This window comes from Phoca vitulina, unplaced genomic scaffold, assembly GCF_004348235.1.
Source record: "Phoca vitulina isolate PV1807 unplaced genomic scaffold, GSC_HSeal_1.0 scaffold19, whole genome shotgun sequence".
Taxonomy (NCBI): domain Eukaryota; kingdom Metazoa; phylum Chordata; class Mammalia; order Carnivora; family Phocidae; genus Phoca; species Phoca vitulina.
The window spans coordinates 19317924-19337418 of NW_022589722.1; the positions used below are offsets into that span (position 1 = coordinate 19317924).

The 19495-nt window shown below is 47.2% G+C and overlaps 1 protein-coding gene across 7 annotated transcripts in view; it reads left to right on the plus strand.

The window, feature by feature from the left end:
- RFX4 (regulatory factor X4) overlaps positions 1-19495 on the plus strand; it is a 155460-nt gene that overhangs the window by 50861 nt on the left and 85104 nt on the right. For all 7 annotated transcript variants that reach the window (XM_032416389.1, XM_032416385.1, XM_032416386.1 and 4 more), the window contains one exon: positions 9856-9979. In XM_032416389.1, the coding sequence (XP_032272280.1) occupies positions 9856-9979 (124 nt within the window). The remainder of the gene's footprint in view (positions 1-9855; positions 9980-19495) is intronic.

Here is a 19495-nt window from a genome sequence, read left to right on the forward strand (position 1 = left end):
TGACAAGGCTAACGTCCATTCTTCGTTGCAGTTCCTGCCTCCTCCTCTAGAGAAGCAGTGCTTGTGTGTTTAGTCTCTTGTCTATGCATTTATGTGTATGTGCACCAACACAAGTTTCCAGTTGTGATTTTTAGAATTTCGTATTTCCTCCCTTCCAAAAGGAATGCAGACATCGCACTAAAGATACTCTCCTACAGCCTGTCACACTGTATTGATCCACAGCTTGCTCTTTCCTCACTGGAATGTCCTGAAGCCATACCCGCATTAGTCTGTGAAGAACAACCTCATTGTAACTAACCGCTGCGCACGATTCCATGTAAGACAGCGGCAGATAGATTTCGCCACTTGCCTCTTGATGGACATTTAGGTTGTGTCCAAATCTCATCTTCGCCCAAACAGCGCTGCAGAGAACTTCTTCATATCCGCCCCCTTGCACACTTGTGGGAATATTCTCCATGTTGGTGTCAAGAAGTAGAAGTGTTGGGTACTCAGAAAATGTTAATGGGACTAAAATTTGCCTGCTCAAATGGCTTGCCATTTTGTATCTTCACCCACAGTACAAAATTCTTAAAAAAATAAATAAGGGACACCTGGCTGGCTCAGTTGGTTAAGGGTCTGACTCTTGATTTTGGCTTTGATCATGATCTCAGGGTTGTGAGATTGAGGCCTACATCAGGCTCCGTGCTGGCTTGGAGCCTGCTTGGGATTATATCTCTCTCCCTCTCTCTCTGTCCCTCCCCCCATCCCACTCTTTTCTCTCTCTCTAAAAAAAAAAAAAAAAAATAGGGGGGCGCCTGGGTGGCTCAGTCGGTTAAGCGTCTGCCTTCGGCTCAGGTCATGGTCCCAGGGTCCTGGGATCGAGCCCCGCATCGGGCTTCCTGCTCAGCGGGAAGCCTGCTTCTCCCTCTCCCACTCCCCCTGCTGGTGTTCCCTCTCTCGCTGTGTCTCTCTCTGTCAAATAAATAAGTAAAATCTTTAAAAAAAAAAAAAAAAAAAATAGGAACCTAGCTCCACACCATTGCATCTCATTCTCTGAGGCTTGTGCATCCTTCATGCCATCCCCTCTCTGCAATGGCAGTGTGCAGCCCCTCTGGACCACGAGGGGGGCAGGCCCAGGAAAGGACACTGGTCTCCCTGCCAAGGCCGCCCGAGTGTGCTGAGCTCTGTTGGGACGTTTGGCTTGTTTGGGGAATTGGGTTAGGAGCTACTTGCTTCTCCACCTTCTCCCTCCTTGCCATGAGCCCCCTCGCCATCACCCTCGAGACCATCCCCGTTCTAAGAACAAATAGTACAGTGGCCAAGCAGCCTAAAATAATTGGGGCCACGTGATCTGGAGGCAGCTCCCAGCAGAAAACAGGCAAATATTGTCAAATGCCTTCTGCCAAACACTTTCCAGCATCCTCGGTCATGAGGGTTAGTAAAGCCCAAGCCGCTGGGGATGGTGAGCGCTGCTGGAATCCCGGCCACACAATAACCTCTCTTTTAAGCAGAGGATTTGGAAATGGAAAGCAGCCTGTTTCACCATCCTGGCCCGCTCGCTGCCAGCACATGTCCCCACCCTCTCACACACCTCCCGTGTCCCCTTTGTCCCTTCCGGCTCCTTGTGCGCCAGTCAGGGCTTGAGGCGTCCTCCCTTTCTGCAACTTACAGAGGGAGGGAGGCCCTTCCCCAAAGAACGAGGATAGAAGACCAAACTGTCCCTTTGTTGGGGGGCATTTTTTTCTTTCTTTCAAAACAATTAAAATGAGGTCTTGGGTGATGGGTGGCCTCTCAATAGTTCAAATTAATATGAAACAAAATAAATTTTGTGTTTCCCTTTAAAATGCTCCTGGAGGCCAGAGGTAGAAAGTTGGGCTTGGTTCTGTTCCAAAAAAGCATGTTGAAGTTTTAGACCAGGTCACAGCTCCTAGACCAGAGTCATCGAGTGTGACCTACACCTGACGTTTTGTATCCATTTCTGACTTGATCCTTTATTCAACAGCGACATAATATTATTTGCTTGCATAATAGGAGTTAGTCCACCTGGTTCCGGAAAGGGAGGCGGAACAGTTTTAGGTCTGAAAACAGCCAGAGATGTCAGATAATGCCAGGAGGTGTGGCGGCGGCCTCCGCTGCAGATGGAGAGACTGAAGTCAGGGCAACATGAAGCGCGGGTCTCAGAGAGTGAGGTGCTGTGCTGTGGAGCTAGGAGCCTTTTTTTTTTTTTTTCAAGTATTTTGTGCTGTGGTTAAGATATGATATGGTAAAGCCATCTGAGTGGGCAATTTTGTAGTCGCACTAACGTTTTCCCATGTACCACCACCACTTTCACTTCTTGACCCCAACATGGCAAACACTCCCCCGGGCGTGCGACGGGGCACATGAAGATGTTCGTTGTGGCCCTGTTCGTAATGGTGAAGTAGAGATGCGTAGAGAAGGGAAGAGATGGAAAGAGAATATCAAGGGGGGATGGCTTATGGTGGAGAATGGTGCCCAAATCACCTCAGCTGACCGTGGTGGCCACCAGAGCTCTGGGCTGCCCTCCCCCGGGCCCGGCCCTGATAGAAGCATTAGCAACAGTGCAGAACTGTGACACCGTGCTGTTAGATGGTGCCACATTTTTGTCCAAAAAAGGGAGGGGGGGACTTAAACCAAAAAATGAGCATAAAGATTCTAGAACCTGGCTAATCCCAGGCTTTTCTGGAATACCAACCTAGTAGCTTGTAGGCCAGACACAGGTCATGGATTAGATGACTCCAGGTTCGGGTCCGATTCCATCATTACAACACAGTGTTAAGTCCCTGAGTCAGTCCGTTGCTCAGCGTCAGCCAGACCTACCGGTCAGGCGGGCTCGCGCCAGGTGACATCACCAGCCGAGCTCTCTTGCTCCTCGTGAGAACCCTTTAGAGACAGCGGGACTGTCACCCCTGTTTAAAGAGGAGGAACCCAGGGCAGGCAACTGCACACAACAGCGGGGCACAGTTTCACTCCACCCGAGCAGGGGAATGCCTGGCCCCCAAGAAGGCCCCCGAAGGGGAGGCAGATTCAGCTGAGGTCCTGGGGGAATTACCAGATCCACCTGAACACGTGTGTCTGGTTCGTGTGTCTATCTAGCAGCAAATCGTGGACTTATGCTATTGAATAAAATGGATTGGTTTTGTTTGTTTGTTTGTTTGGGCTTTTTAGAGCATCAGCCTCAGACCTGGCCAGAGCCAGAGCCCACCATTCCATATGTATTTATTGTCTGGTGGTGTTCTCTCTTTGGTTCCCATCTTCTTCAGATCAAGTGTCAGCTTCCTAAAGGTAATGGCAGGGATTGCGTGTTGGTGTTCAGTGCTGTCTTCTACAGTGCCTGGCACATAGTAGGTGCTCAGTAAATGTGTGCTGGCTCACCGCCCCCATGACTGTCAGTCCATAGCACCTAGTGAGGGCTTTAGAAGCCTCGTACCTGAGTTCACACTCCAAGCCAAGCTTTTCCCAGCACAGTGACTTTGGGCATGTCACTTCACCTCCCTGGCCCTCCCTTTCCTCCTCCATGTCATGGAGTTAATGTTACCCATCTTGTGTAAGTAGCGATAGCAAATATAAATATCCCTGACACAGTGTAAGCACTGGAAAATATAAGTCAAATATGTTCATATGAATCAAGGTTTTTTTTTAATCCCCCAGATCTTAAGAATAAAAAAAAAAAAAAGCTTTTCTGATCTTAGCAAAAGTCTGATCTGCACAAAAGCCTGCTTTCCTTCCTTCCCACCACCTCGCCTTTTCTTCCTTCTGAAGTGTTGGCTGACTGTGTTCGGGGCTAGGAACTATGCTAACATAAACAGGAAATCAGTTTGGTTCCTGCCTTCAAAGGACTCTCAGTCTATGATGTAAAACCTTCCTGGAATATTCCACCATAACCTAGAATAATACTAACAGGTGTGCTTATCCGGGCCCCCTTCTGCCAGCCGGTGGGCTGCAGGTTGTACGGGGATTCTTGTTTAGTCCCTCTGCAGCCTTGGGAGATGGGTACTGGTCTGTGTCATTTTACCGAGGAAGGAGGCAAGAATCTGAGAGTTCAAGCAGCACCGCTGAGACAGAAGCATTTGCAGGGGGGCGGAGGCAGGACTTAAACCCAGCGAGCGCTGTCTCTGAGCCCAGTGCTGTTTCTCAGGGAAGGCTGTTGGAGCCGCAAAAGGATGGAAAGAGCGGTGGCAATCCGCAGCAAGTGGTGCGAGCTTTAGGGGCAGAGGCTGGGCACCAGGAGGTGCCCATCACAGTACTCTGCATGTTATCGAGTGAATGAATACATGAATCTGGCAAGTTGGAAGAACCGATGAAGAGGCCATCCTCAGAGGGGCTGGGTGGGAATTCAACATAGTGTCAGGGGAGAGAAATTCAAGCTGAGCCTTGGAGGGGAGGCACAGCAGAGGGGGATCCCCTGGCAGGGTAGGAGCACCATGGAACAAGGCGGGGGCATGTGGCAAGATCAGTAGTCCCGTTGGCTGGAGAGAAGTGTATGTGTAAGAGGAGTGGGTCAAGAGAAGCCTGGAGAAGTAGTCAGGGGTCAGATGTGGGGGCCTTAGCGGCCAAGGGAGGGAATTGAGGCTTTTCCACGGACACAGAGGGGAGCTACGGATGGCTTTAGATTACCGTGTGGCCTCTGATCGCTTAGCAAGTTTGTTTTCACAGATTCTTCAGTCTCAGATGGCTCTGACAACCTCAGTAATAAGTTAATATGTTCAGCCAAGTTTTTAAAAATGCTGCTGTCTAATCTTCTGGCAAAATAAAAGAGAAAGTTTCTGTTATAGACATGTCTGCAAGGACCTGGGGAGTGGAGACTGAACCGAAAGCTCGTGTGTACATAGAAGAGAACAGGTTGAAAAGGAGAACAGCAGGGACAATTATGCTGGGTGCTGAAACGTTTACTCTTCCTTGTAAGGTGCTGATACAAAGCTTCCGCCCATGCCCCGGGATGCCGCGGGCCGAAACCTCGTGAGGAGGTCTTTTTCAGACTGTATACCGCAGATAATGACTCCTGTTGGCTCCAGACTGAGTTCATTATCTCCGCATAATAGGATGGGCTCAATTCAAATATGATCAAGTTATTAAATAGAAGATCAGAAAATGGAAGAAGTGGGGAATTTTTTTGGTGATCATTAAAAATATCCAGGTATAATGGAGTATTGTTCACCATGTCAGGCTAATGATGTCCTCTACAAGTAAGGAGAAAAAGGGGAAATTTCATCAGATATGAAGAGAAATAATTAACTGCCTTTCTTTCTGCCATGCCTTGGTCAGCGAAGCGGACATTCCAATTAGCAACTTCAGTATACATGCGGACCCTCTGGATTTTGTAAGGGGGTTTGGGGATAGGTATCATGACGCTCTTTCTGTGGAAACTCATCAAGCATCAAAGTTGCCCTGAATGCCAGTTACATCTATTCATTCGTAGAGCTTATTAAAATGCTTCATAGTCATAAGCCACCCAGATACCTTGAGGCGAAGAAGCTCTGGTAAGAGGAACAAAACGTGGGTAGAAACGTACTTACTTAGAAGGCTCTGGCCTTAGGCAGGTAACTGCTTAATTAACTCAGGCTGTGTGAACTGCGACTTATACCCATGCAGATTCAAATAGTTTGTTGCTGCTATGGGTTCATTTAATGGGATGTATTTTAACCTTGGTCTTCTATTTTAATGCTGATCCCTTGGCCATACTTAGTGAGCAAACAAGCCACAGGAACATCAAGTAGAAATTGAGGCACAGGGGCTTAAATAAAGTAGCTAATGGGAAGGGGAGCCAGGAATTTACGTGGGAGCCTGTACTCTTTAATACCACATTATCCCCACCCCCCATAACTAACTCCCTTGCCCTTCTTAGTCATGAGGAATGGGGTCTCCAGCCATGCGCTCAGCCCAGTCAGGCACCTCAGAGCTTGCCTGGGTTGGTCCCATCCATCTCACATCTGGCAACATGAGAACCACACCCTAAATGTTGTCTCTGTCCCCATGGCCACTCCTTCAATTCATGCCCCATCGCTTCTTGCCTGGACTTTTGCAGTAGCTCCTAACTGGTCTCATTTGTTCATTCATTCATTCAACAGATACTACTTAGTCAGCCACCATGTGCCAGGCCTCACTAATCAGCCTTGGCCTCCTACCATTGAGGTGCCACAACAACCTTTCCAAAGAATGAATCTGATCAGGCCACAACCATGCTTAAGAAAACGTAACTGGCCCCCTGTCATTTTATAGGATCACATGGCTTTCATAAGATGAACTCTGAATGGCTTGAAATGCATGCATTTTGAATGTACCCATGGATTTTTCTGGCTAAAATTAACTTTAGGAAATTGTTAGCAAGGATAAGCAAAAAGAGATATTTTTGCCCTCCCCACAGCTTGTCCTGCACAAAGTTGCAGCTGCCCAAGTTGTGTGTGTGTGTGTGTGTGTGTGTGTGTGTTGGACTGGAAAATGTTCCACCATAGTCCAGAGAGTTGAAATCAAAGCTTGGAAAGGAAATTGCTTAATAAGACTCTCAGTAGTCTGAGATGAAACCTATGAAACTTGCGTGTTTTTTGTTTTGATTATTATATTCTTTTACAGTCAACCCGTTGCTGCCTAATAGAACATATTAAGCTTTAAACTAGTATTAGTGCCTGTTGTTATTGATGACACAGTGATGACTTCTGCAGCATCCCAGAAACACTCTGCTCTTCCTGCCTCTGAGTCTTTATTTTTTCAGTTCTCTGAGTTCTGCTCCATCACCCCCTGAAAATAACACTTTTGTAGTTAACTCTTGAACTCCAAGGGTTGCCAAACTCCTATGCCAGGCCGTATTCTCTTGTGGGCACTGAACGTTTCTCCATACCCCCTCCCCCATTGTTTCTTGTTTTTAGAGGCTCCTCTGCAAGCCCCTTCTCTGCTCACACCATTGCCTGCATCCTCCAAAGCACATGCTGTGTGTCTCTCATCCTCACAGTTCTCCTCACCTGGAACCCCCTCCATCCACCAGAGCAAGGATACTGCAGTGGTTTAGAGTAAGACTGTGCCAGTTACTGGCTGCATGACCACGGGCACATGAGTTCCACTCTCTGAGCCTCGGTTTTGTCATCTAAAACATAGGTGTCGTACCTACTGTATATGGTTATTGTGAGGATGGAAAGAGACACCAGATACCCAGTGCCTGGTTCCCGGGAAGAGAGCAACAGGTGCTAGTCATTGTTATTGTCACAAAGTTCAAATCCCAATTCATCCACAAACCTTAATCGTCTCCTCTCATCTACACAGGAATCTCCCCACCGTCGACTGCACCTGTCGTACTTAAGTATTCCTATTTCTGTGCGTTATTCGCCCCCATTAGGCTGCAAAGTGAACTAGGGCATAGGCCGTGCCTTACATCAACACAAGAGCCTACAGGAGCCAGACAAGGAACAGAAAATAGATTAGGTGTCAGAAAAGGAGGGAGGAGTGGGGACTCTGGCCAACTCGAGGGCACACCTACCTCTGGCCAATTATTGTCATATGGGAATATGGGCTCAGTGTTGCCAGATCTCAGCCTTTTCAAAAGAAGCTCGATTCTTATGTGAAGTGTCCTGAATTTTAAAAGTTGAGCCAACACTGTTTTCAGGTCAAACAAAGCATGTCTGTGAGACCCCCCTGTTTGTGAAAGCTGTCGTATTCAGATGGCCCACACAAGTTTGTGCATAAGCTGGTTATTTGGACCTCTGAACTCACTTTTATAGAGGAACAATGCTGTGAATGGCATGCAGGGGTCCAGGCTAAGCTAGAAGGCTGATTCCCATTCATAGCAGACCTGAAGCTTAGGACAGTCCTAAGAAATCTAATCTCTGTGTGAAAGCATTTTCCCACAGGGAACCACATGTGGAGTTCTGATGTACGATGTTAGGGACACGTGTACTAGAATGTAAGCTCTTTCAGGACAGGGCCTTTGTTTTGTTCACTGCTATTTCCTTAATGTCTAAAACACTGCCTGGAACTCAATAAATATTTGTTGAATTAAAAATTACCTGTGTCTTTATCCATCTGCCCACCAGTAATCTGCTCCCTGTATGCAAACAAGGACTGTCATGCTCACCATGGCATCCCCAGCACTTGGCAGGTGGTAGGAGATCACTAAGTATCTGTGGAATGAATACAGGACTGCAGTGATCTATCCATCAAACACTTATGGTGCACCTGGTGAGTGCCGAGGACTATGCTGGGCTTCCAGGATGCAGGAGTGAATCAGACACCATGCCAGTCTCCAGGAATTAGGTCACGCAGAAAGGATTGCATAAACTGTTTCCTGGAACGCTTCTAAAAGTGGTCAGGAGTTACTCAGCTGTCCCCTTCCCAGAAGAGGGGGGAGTGGGTGAGATGGTGAGACCATTCAGCACCAGGCGTCTTCATTCATCTGAGCATGCCTGGGGTTGAATTCATCGGTAGGGTCTGGATATGAAATGATTGAATTGATTTTCTTTCAACCGCATGTAAGAATGAGCCAAAAAAATGCTGCCCTTTCAAGTGGGCACCTCAGGAGGCCGCGTCCTCGGTCCACCTCACAGTTACGACAGCCCTGGACCATTTCTTTGGCAAGTGCCCCCAGAGAAGCTAGAAGCCATTTGGGGATATTTATTTCACTGCTTTAGAATCATGCCTTATTTTTGCTCCCTCCTCCCCCCAAAAAATGTTTGGGGTGAAAGGGTTATTCTAGCCACTTTATCCCTCAGACTTGGTTCCAGGTGACTTTGGGTTGTTTCCTAAAATCCAATTTGTGATCAAAAGAGAAATATTTTCTGTTGGTGAGTTAATTGAGCAGCGTGTGCCCCAGGCTCTAAAAGCGGCAGGCCCAAAGAGAAGTCCCCAAATTGTCATGTGCCCCAGAAGTTGTACTGGAAGAAGTGTTCGATCTTCCAATGTGTCTGTGACAAAGGGGGCAAGATTTTTTCTGATGCCTACCCTCTGGTGTTTGGGTTAAGGGGGGGTGGGAATGATAAACTGTATCTAGCTTACTTTTATATGCCCAAGATCTAGCACAGATTCTGGACATATAGGCCCCCAAAGAGGTTTTATGGAGAGGAAAAGTGGAGGATGATGAGGTCCAACATTGAAGTGTTTATCACATGTCTCACCGTGCTGGCTTAGGTCACACGTTACATCTGATTGTCATGTGATTGAAGGCGATCACAGCCAGCACCTCCAAAAGGAAACTGACATCTAAGGTTAAATAACTTGCTCGAGGTCATCAAGCCAGCAAGTGACAGTGCTGGGGTCTGAACCCCATGGGAAGCCCCCACCCTGAGCCCCTAACCGATATTCATTGAGAAGGTGATGGGCTTGGAAGCATAATGATTCCAAAGAGACCAAGGGGTTCAGCCCCTGCTGTGATCACAAAACCTCCCTTCAGTCAGTGGGTTCCTGGCTGTCCAGCTGTCTGCCTTCTCCTTGGGCAGTTGTTTTCCCAGGCCATCCCACTGCACTGCTCTCATTAGCAAATAGGCTCCAACACTGTGACCCCTATTAAAAATGGCTGTATGAGCGAGTGTGCGGTTCGAAGCTCGGCTGAATGGGGTGCCTACAAGCTCCTGTGTCATTTTTTGGAGTTTGGGGGAACCTGATCCACCCAGAATGTGGTCAGACCAATGACGGCCCAGAAGAGAGGGACTGGGAATTTGAGCCGAAAGTGACCCAGGGTCATACCCACAGGGGCCACAAGTCCGATCCTGCTAACCTACCAACTCCAGGCCTGACCTCAGGCAGGTTGCTTTGTCCTCCTGGGCCTTGGTTTCCCCATCTGGAGGAAGAGTTCTCTCCAAGTCCTCCCCTGGAGGAGGACTAGAAGGCACATATGCTTCTTGCTTGAGGTTTGCTCACTGAGCATTTATTCCGCAGGCTGGAGGAGAACTATGAGATTGCGGAGGGGGTCTGCATCCCACGCAGCGCCCTCTACATGCATTACCTGGACTTCTGCGAGAAGAACGACACCCAGCCTGTCAACGCAGCCAGCTTTGGAAAGGTGAGTCCGGCCACCCCAGGCTTATTGCTTCTCCTCCCCTCTTCTAAGTCATTTATGCACAGTTCCTAATATTTTTAACATTTTCATTGCTTTTGTTCTTAAGTTACCAAAATAAATAGTTTGGTAACTTTGCTCTACTACTTTGCTGTAAGAAGTTCAAACACTTACTAACAAGATAATAGCAAGCCGAATACCAAAACGAAGTAATACCAAAGTATTAGAAATTCCAAACGATTCGGACAGGTCATAAAGTAAAAAGCGAACACCTAACTTGAATTTCCTCGATACTTAATTTGCAGAAAGTGGCTTCTTTCCTCTGAGAGGCCAGTATTAAACCCCCAGTCGTGTTATGTGTGTGTCCGTGAGCCTGCTGGGCTTTGTAACATGAAAGCCTTGGAGAAACTGGAAAATGGCCTTACATCATTAGCTTGGAGGTCTGCAGGTCCTCTGTAGGGAGCGGTACTATTTGTAATATTACTGCAGGCCTGGCTGCTGTCTGTCCATCTCATAATAAAAATATATTCCACACTTCGGGCTATGTCCACAAAATCTCTTTACCACTGATCATTCAGGTGTAACAGACTGAGGAACGCTCTTGGAGTGCTCTTCCAAGACTTTTGTCTCTTTGATAGATAAAAATATAGGTTTTCGGGTGCCTGGGTGGCTCAGTTGGTTAAGCGTCCGACTCCTGATTTCAGCTCAGGTCATGATCTCAGGGTTGTGAGATTGAGCCCCACGTGGGGCTCCGTGCTCAGCACAGAGTCTGCTTAAGATTCTCTCTCTCGGGCGCCTGGGTGGCTCAGTGGGTTAAGCGTCTGCCTTCGGCTCAGGTCATGATCGCAGGGTCCTGGGATCGAGTTCCACTTCAGGCTCGCGGCTCAGCGGGGAGCCTGCTTCTCCCTCTGCCCCTCCCCCTGCTTGTGCTTTCTCTCTCTCTCAAATAAATAAATAAAATCTTTAATAAAAAAAAGATTCTCTCTCTCCTTCTCCCTATGCCCCTCCCCCCACTCTAAATAAATAAATCTTAAAATTATATATATACATATATATATATAGGTTTTTATACCTCTAAAATACCCAATTTAATTTGAGTCAGTACATCCAAACTCTTCCTTCTTTTATTAGCTTCTTTTTCCCATGTATAAGTTCACTGCATCTGCTCACAAAAAAGTGTGTTTTGCACCAGATTCCTTACCAGTTTTCTGAGTGCAGGCATAACAAGGAGTAAAGTGGCAGAAAGAGGTCAGTGTATACGTTTCACGAATTCCCTTTTCAGAACTTTTAACTCTGAGTAAGCAAGTTTCAATACTTTGGCTTCATGTTTAGAGAAAAATGTCACCAGTGGCAGCTTCCTCCCCCCCGCCCCCACCTCCCCAGCTTGCAAGTGGGCTGAGGTGAAACGGGCATCAGCCGGGAGGCTCTCCCCCCCCCCCCCCCCGTGGCCTGGCTGGGATACTGTCCTTGATAAAGTGAGTGGAAGGCAGCAACTGTTTTGCTGCAAGTAAGATCTGAAAGAGATCCTCTTTCCGGCACTGTGGCCAAGCTCCATAAGCACAGGCTTCCAGTAATACCGTATTGACTTTGGGTCCCAGAATTAATTTAGGCATCGCAGAGAATGCTGAAGATCCGAGCCAAGCTGGTCTTGTGCCTGATTTTCCGTTGGCCAGGGTAACGAAAGCTTGGAGTCACTGAACTTTTCTGAGCTCCCGTTTCCTTACCTCTACATGGGAGTAATCCCCTCTCCGTATTACTCTAGGGATAAAATGAGACAGTGTTTATGAGAGCATTTTTAAAATTGTGCAGTGTTCTACCAATAGAAGAAGGCACCATTATCTAAAACTGACCTCACTCCATCCTGTCTCCTCTGTTTCCTACCGTGCTTTACTTTTCTTTTTAGCACTTATCACTGTCCCAGCTGTTACCTATACGGTATAGCTAATATATTACATGTTATATGGATAGTTATCCATATGTCATTGCCTATTATTCTACCTCTATATATTACAGATAATATATATTATATATAACTATCTTATACATATGATATAACTAAAATATATACATATATATATATGTATGTATATGTTAGTTGCTTGTGTTTTATTTGCCTCCTTTCTAGAATGGAAGCTCCACGAGGACTTTTTTGTTCACTATGCATCCTCAGCTCCCAGAATAGCCCCTGGCACATAATGGATCTTCAGATATTTATTGAAGATTGAATGACTTATGTTATGGCTATTTGCCAAGGACACTGGAATCATTTGACACATGTGAATTTGTTTGACCTGTATGATGCCCATATGAAACAGGCATTATATCCATTTACCATTAGCCTGTTTGCTAAGCAGGAGTGAACTTGTTCATTTATCAGTGGAAACTGATTGTATTTTCCCATACTTTGAAGGGCCAGCTTCAGAGTCCTCTGTTTAGCCTTCCTGCTCTGTCCTCTCATGACATCACAGGGAAGCCTCACAGCATCCAGCCATCATTTTGGTCTTGGTTGGATAATTAAAACTCATTCTCAGCTATGAAAAAAGTCCCATTCAGTCCAGTTTAAAACCTCCATCTGTAGGCACCTGGGTGGCTCAGTTGGTTAAGCATCTGCCTTCAGCTCAGGTCATGATCCTGGGGTCCTGGGATCGAGCTCCACATCAGGCTCCCTGCCTAGCTGGGAGTCCGTGTCTCCCTCTGCTTGCTGTTCTCCCTGCTTGGGCGTGCTCTCTCTCTCTCTGTCAAATGGATAAATAAAATCTTTTAAAAAGACAAAAAACAAAAACAAAACAAAAAACCAAACTCCATCTGACGCAGAAGTCAGAGCCTCTCCCTTCCTGAGGCTCAGGATTTGCTCTGTGGAAGAGGGGCATGGTGGGCTCTCCCTCTGTCCTCTGACTTCTCCAGGGCTGAGGCAGAGGGACATTGGAGGAAGGTGGGAAGAGGAAAGTCAACGAGAGTCATTTTGACCAGCAGGTGCTCTGTGAGGGCTCCTCCAGCTAGTGACCTCTGCTGGGCTCGCCATCCATCTCCTGGGGGAAGAGTCCAGTCATGGGTTTGGGGAAGCCCCATGGATGTCCATCCACACTGGCTAAAGGGATGGGCTCTGCAGCTGACCTTCCCTTCCGCCACCCACCCCCAGGTTGCTCTTGTACCTCCACTGAGGATTCACCCCGTGGCTCTGTTTTTGTGTTGGAGGGTTTTGACCAGCTCACCGCATACTTCGTATTACACTCTGACTCTCAGAGACACACAGATGAGCTTCCACAAATGGAACTTGTGTATGGAACAGGCTGAACTCAGCGGTGTAAATACAGAAAGTGACTTTGCTTTCTACGATGTAATGGCCAAACCTCCTTCCCTGACCCCTGATGGTTTCATGGCAGGTTTAATAGCTTTTGGGTTATTGATTATAAGAACAAGCCTCTTTTCAATAATTTAGAGTCTTTTAGACATTAAAGTCCAGTCCAGTACTCCAGTCAAAATCTGCAGCCTGAAATCCACTTGATTGCCTCCCTGACCCCCTCAGCCTTGACTGCATGTGGCCTGGGGACCTACAGTGGGGAAGGGGAGAGCCTGGTCTCTCCTTCCTCTCTTCCCTGAACTTTTCCGCCTGCTGCTGGTGTCTGCAGGCTTGTCAGCTTGAGAAAAAAATACTTCCATAATGGTAACCCTAGTTTTCCAGCAAAAGCAGTAAAATAAATTTTACAGTGGAACTGTAAATCGAAACAAACACAAGATCGTAGGGATCAATTGGCCTAACACGTGACATCAGACCCAGCTAAATTGGCCAAGCTTATTAATAGATGATTCTTGGGGCACCTGGGTGGCTCTGTTGGTTAAGCATCCTACTCTTGGTTTTGGCTTAGGTCATGATCTCGTGGGTCATGAGATGGAGTCCCACGTCAGGCTCCAAGCTCAGTGGGGAGTCTGCTTGAGATTCTCTCCCTCTGCCCCTTCCCCCACTTGCTCACACTCTCTCTCTAAAATAAATAAGTAAATCTTAAAAAAAATAGGTAACTTTTTAACAGATGTTAGAAGTATTTAGCTATGTCTAATTATGAATGCAGCATTCACAGACTTTCTATAAAATTAATAAAAATCACAAACACATAGGGCCTTCTAAGACCTGGCATTGTTGTAAGCATTTTACATATATCAGCCTCCTCCAAACTACTCTATGAGGTAGGAACTGTTATTACCCCCATTATAGAGATAGGTAAACTGAGCCCCAGAGAGGTAAGGTAATTTGCCCAAGGCCACACAGCCAGTAAGTGGACGTGAACCTGGGAAGTCTGGCTCCAAGAGTCCATGCACTTAAACTTATCTCATTTACCCAGAACATTTATTTTGGGGGTAGGATGTGTATGTGTGGAGGCAGGAGGTGGGTCTGTGCGGAGAACAAAACAGTGGGCCTTTGGGCTTTGGTGTAGTCATTAGCAGCCACCTGGCGACCTCTTAGATGATGGAATTTGGGAGTGAATTCCTGGCCTCTCTGTCTATCAGGGGCAAGTGTGCTGGTCATCACAGTTGAGAAAGAACCCCTTAAATCTTGCCCCACCCAGGGTTCTGGGCGCTGGGAACCCCACCGCCAGTATTCCCTATGCTGCTTCCCCCTCAACACTTTGGTTCCCCCAGTTATTAGATATTCATTGACCTCATCCTGTTGTGGCCCCAGCCCTGTGCGGGCAGGTGGAACTGGAGTGAAGAAGACAGTCTGTCCTCGAGGGGAGTGGGCTGCAGAAGGGACATATCCCCACAGGAAACCACAGAACACGATGGCGGATGTGCCCCTGAGCTGGAATGCCCATGAGTAGAGGGGCACAGAGGGGAGACTGCTGCGTCCTCGGGGTGGGGGATGGGCGGCAGCCTGAGAGCGAGGTCACTCTGGGAGGAGCCCCAGACACCCGGGTCATCCTCTCCCCACCTCAGCCCTTTGAGATCCACAGAAGCTGAAGAGGGTGTTTTAATGTCACCAAATACTTCTTTCTCCTGGGGCTCGACTGGTCTTTTGGAAACTCGTAGCAAAAACTCTACCTGCACAAAGATGGAGCATCTCGGTGCTTAGCAGCAAGCTAAGCTTTTTCAGAAACAAAAGAGGGCCTCAGATCTCTGAGCCAGAGCACATCTGTGACATACAAATGGATTGCTTTCCAAGCGTCTGTGACATGCGTTGCTGAGAGGTTGAAAGGCAAAAACACGTCTTCTTCAACAAAACTTTGTTGAGATTCCACCATGGGCTATAGGCCAGGAGTTTCCAATAATGCCAGGTGTGGAGTCCTGAACTTGAGGATCTATCACCCTTACTCTCTGCACCTCAGTCCCTCCATCTGTCACATGGGGAAGTTAGTCTACAAACATACGACAATCTCTCCCATATAAGCTGGAAACACTTTGCAGCTAGAAACCGTAATGGCAGCATCTCGTGTACTCCTCACACGGCCCTGGGAGCTAGATGCTGGTTTTGTTCCTCTTGAAAGACGACATGGCTGACTCCAGGCCGCTGGAACCTTCTCCGCGAAGTAAATCCTGGGTGGAAATCAGAAGGTGGATCAGTTAGGAATTGTGTTGGGACTGTGGGTTAAAAAAAAAAGCCCCTCTCTGTCCCCAAACAGTGACATAAATGAGTGGTTTTACTTTTCTTCACGTAGAATAAGTATAAAAGGTGCTAACCCGGTGCTGGCATTAACAGCTCTAGAAGAGCATCAGGGACCTGGGGTCCTTCTCTTTCTGTGCTCTGCATCACATGTAGCAGATGGCTTCCAACTTTGCGTCACCTCATGGTCCCAAGTGGCTGCTGGACCACAGAGGCTATATTCTAGGCAACAAGTGGGAAGAAGGGGGTAAGAAGAGAAAAGTCAAAACTGCAGCCATATCAGCTGTCTTCAGGAGCTCTCCCAGAGCCCGGCCCAGTGATCTCCCCTACATCTTGCCTGCGGCCCTTGGTTATCAGGGAAGCAGGAAAATGTAGACCATTGCCTCCTGGAATAAAAAATTAGAGTATGGTTAATAAGGGAAAGGGGGTAAGCAATGAGCCATTTTATCCACATAAGGGCACTTTAAAAATCCATTGTATTCTTTTTTAAAAAAAAATTGAGATATAATCGACATATATTAGTTTAAGGTGTAAAACATAACAATTTGATATATGTGTATATTGTGAAATGATCACCAAATAAGCTTAGTTAAAATCTATCACTACCCATAGCTAACGATTTTTTTTTATTGTGATGAGAACGTTTTTTTGGTGATAAGAACTTTTAAGACCCACTCTCTTAGCAGCTTGCAAAACATACAGCAAGTATGAACTGTAGTCACCGTGCTGAACGTGGCGTCGCCAGGATTTACTCATCTCCCAGCTGGAAGGTGGGGCCTTTTGACCCCTTTGCCCCATATGGCCCCGGTGTGTCCTTCTATGTGTCACAACTATGAAATGGAAGCCAGGATCCTGAAAACATGTACGGAATACTCAAATGAAGAGCCCAGGGGAAGCCACAGGGGTGGCACAATGTGATCACTTACGGCTGCGGGACGGTAACGGGATTTATCGGTCAGCATTGTCGAACGTGTCAGCAAGAGGCAGATTCGTGGACAGGCACTAGGCAGCTGTGACACAGTGTAATTTGATTCGTGGAGAGGCCAGTTAGCCTCAGAACTGCATGTCCCCTGGAGACTTGTTGATGTCTCAGAATCCTCAGTTCCCCTCCTTGAGTCTGTAACAATGCAGCTAGAACAGAGCAGGATAATTCATTAATCCATATCGGTTACTAAGACCTCAAATTAAAGGAGTTTAATCTATTCAAGGGACTTAGAGATTGGTTGGTGAGACCCAAACCCCTTCCTTTTCTAGCTGAGGAGATGAAGAGAGGGACTGAGTGGTTTTCCCAAGGTCACACGTGCCGTGGCAGGGCTGGGGCTGCAGGGTGGGGGGCACTGGGTGCCCGCCGCCGGGTGGGGACACCAGGAAGCAGTAGGGAGGCTGGAGAAGGGGAAGCTGGGGTGCTGGATGTATAAATTGAGTTTATTTATAGCCTGCCTTTTCCCCACGAGGACTTGAGGTAATTGGCAGTTTGGGCTGTTGGGTGGCTCTTCCTTGAGTATTTGGCTCCTTCTTCATGTCTGGCCATGCTTGAGCAATGCTGAAAAATGTCCAGCGTGTTCTGGGGACCCGTGCTTCAGGCAGCTGCATATACCTGGAACGAAGACAGAACCAAAATTTGCTCTGGCTTTGCGAGCCTGCCCTCTTTCCTCGAGAGTCCTGACAGGCCGCCCTGGCCCGGGGTCACGCGCACGCCCATGCGGGGCCACCGACAAAGATAAAGCTGCTCTTGAGGCATTCGGATCCTTCAGGAACAGTCTCTCTCCAGTTTTCAAAGGAAACCATTCGGTACATCGATAGAGTTTCCTATTCAGCTTTAAATTCTCGGGTATGTTTTTCTTCACCTTTAGAACCTGCTGTGGAGTGTCCTTGTCAGGAGGTCTGATTTCAGCCCAGATCCCATAGTTTGTTATTTCAGGTATCTCGCGTGTCATGTCGTGTGAGAGCTCAGAAGTCAGATTGTGTGGGCTTGAGTCCCGACTCCGCCATTTACCCGCTGTGTGAGCTCAGACGATTTCTGAATCGCTCTGGGCCTCCATTTCCCCATCCACAAGATGGGACAGTGACGGCAACCACGTGGAGAGTTGTTGACATGATGACTGTCAAAGGGGCTTCCTCGGCTCAGTGCCCGGTAAATATAAACACTCAATGCACATGAGCTGGAATTATGATTTCGGTTTACCATGGCAACATCTTATGACTTTAATACATGTTTTTAATATATCACCACTAGCATCGATGTTTCGACTCTTCCTTCTGAACAGTCTTGAGAACAATTGTTCTAAAAATCTCCTGCCTCGCACACATGCTGTCTTTGCCACCCTCACCCGCTCTCGTTATCGCCCTCGGAGTTTTTCCAGTTTTGACTTAACCTGGAGCTTACGTAACTCACCTCATTCTAACTAAATCGGTGTGTGATGACTGGCTTTTCTCATACTCACACACGTGACACATCACCCAGGCAGCCTCAGGACGACACCGGGCTCATCTCTGGAACTTGGGACTTCTTGGAATTGTCATCCGTGGTACTTCGCAAGGGGCAGCAGAGTAGCTGTTACCCTCCTGGCCTTGGGGGTTTCCACAGAATCCTGCATCAATCCATACACATGATTTGAAATTCCATTTCTGTCTCAGTGCACTAGATAGGAATTTCTTGCGAATGTTTGAAATTGCTCTTGGGGAACTTCCTATGGACCTGCAGTATCCTACCCCCATTGACCCCCCCTCCCCAGTGCCTGGCACCCAGTAGGTGTTACAAAAAACTGTTGAATGGCCAGAGTTGCATAACATAGTGTAACCACTCTGGCAAACACCCATTTTAAAATGAAAGCATTGAGGTGGGCTGTTTAAAAATCCTTATTGATAGCACCAGACTTAATTTTTTTTCTTCTCTGTTAAAGGGATGACATCTCTTGTCAACAAAGAAAGTGAGTCCGCATCTCACTTTCAGACTTCAAGTTGTGACGGTATTAATCCCTTTAACCAGTCTGGTTCCCTAATCATTTCTTTCTTGTGTTCACAAAACTGTGTGTGTGTTTTAAGAGAAGGCACAAGACTTTTGCAATACACGGTTACAAAACAGCAACTTGTCATTGTACTGGATTTCTCATTTCTTGCTATTTGAGGCATCCCTGTTCTTTTCCCACACCCAAGTAACCTCTGAACTAAGACCCATAGCTCTTATTTTTTAACTGTTTTAAGCATACTTGACTCCTTATATACACATGAGTTTGTCTCCTTCAAAGTGTGGGAGGATGTGCACTTATCCCATTACCTTGGAACTTTTTTGGATCAGTTCTTGTTGGTGGCAAATCTTTGCCTACTGAGGGTGGATTGAATTTTTGGAAACAGCCAAAGCCTGTTTTCAGAGCCGTCCCTGATGACTAAGTTTGGAGATCAAGCTGGATCAAGATCATACGGTTTGAGGTCAAAATCAAACAAAGCCTGTCTGTAAGAATAATGAGATGGAGTGGCTTTCCGGAGTAGCTCTAAAGGTGTCCCTTGAGGCAGCATCTAGAGGGGACGTCAGGGGTCTCACACTCAGTTAGTGGACCCCTTGCTGGCTCCCAGGGGTGCCTTCCAAAGTGAAGAACAGGAGAGACAGTGGAACTGGGATCCCGTTTCGCCCACTGGCTGGAGTCTGTGAATCTGAGCAGCCTTGAATGGACGTAGATCCCAGGACCTCATCTGTGAAACAGGGATCTTCATGCTTTCCTCCAGTGTCACTTTTAGGATAAAATCAATGTTGTGTGTAAAATACCTCATCTAGTGCCTGGTCCTTGCTGATGCTCAGTGGGTGGTGGCTCCTCTTTTTTTTCCCCTGTCTTAAAGGAGGGCAGTGGTTTGAATATGCCATTTCAGAAACATGAGCCTAAAACTCACGTTTCTTAAAAAACTGCACCCTCAAAATGAGGTCAGGGTAGCCC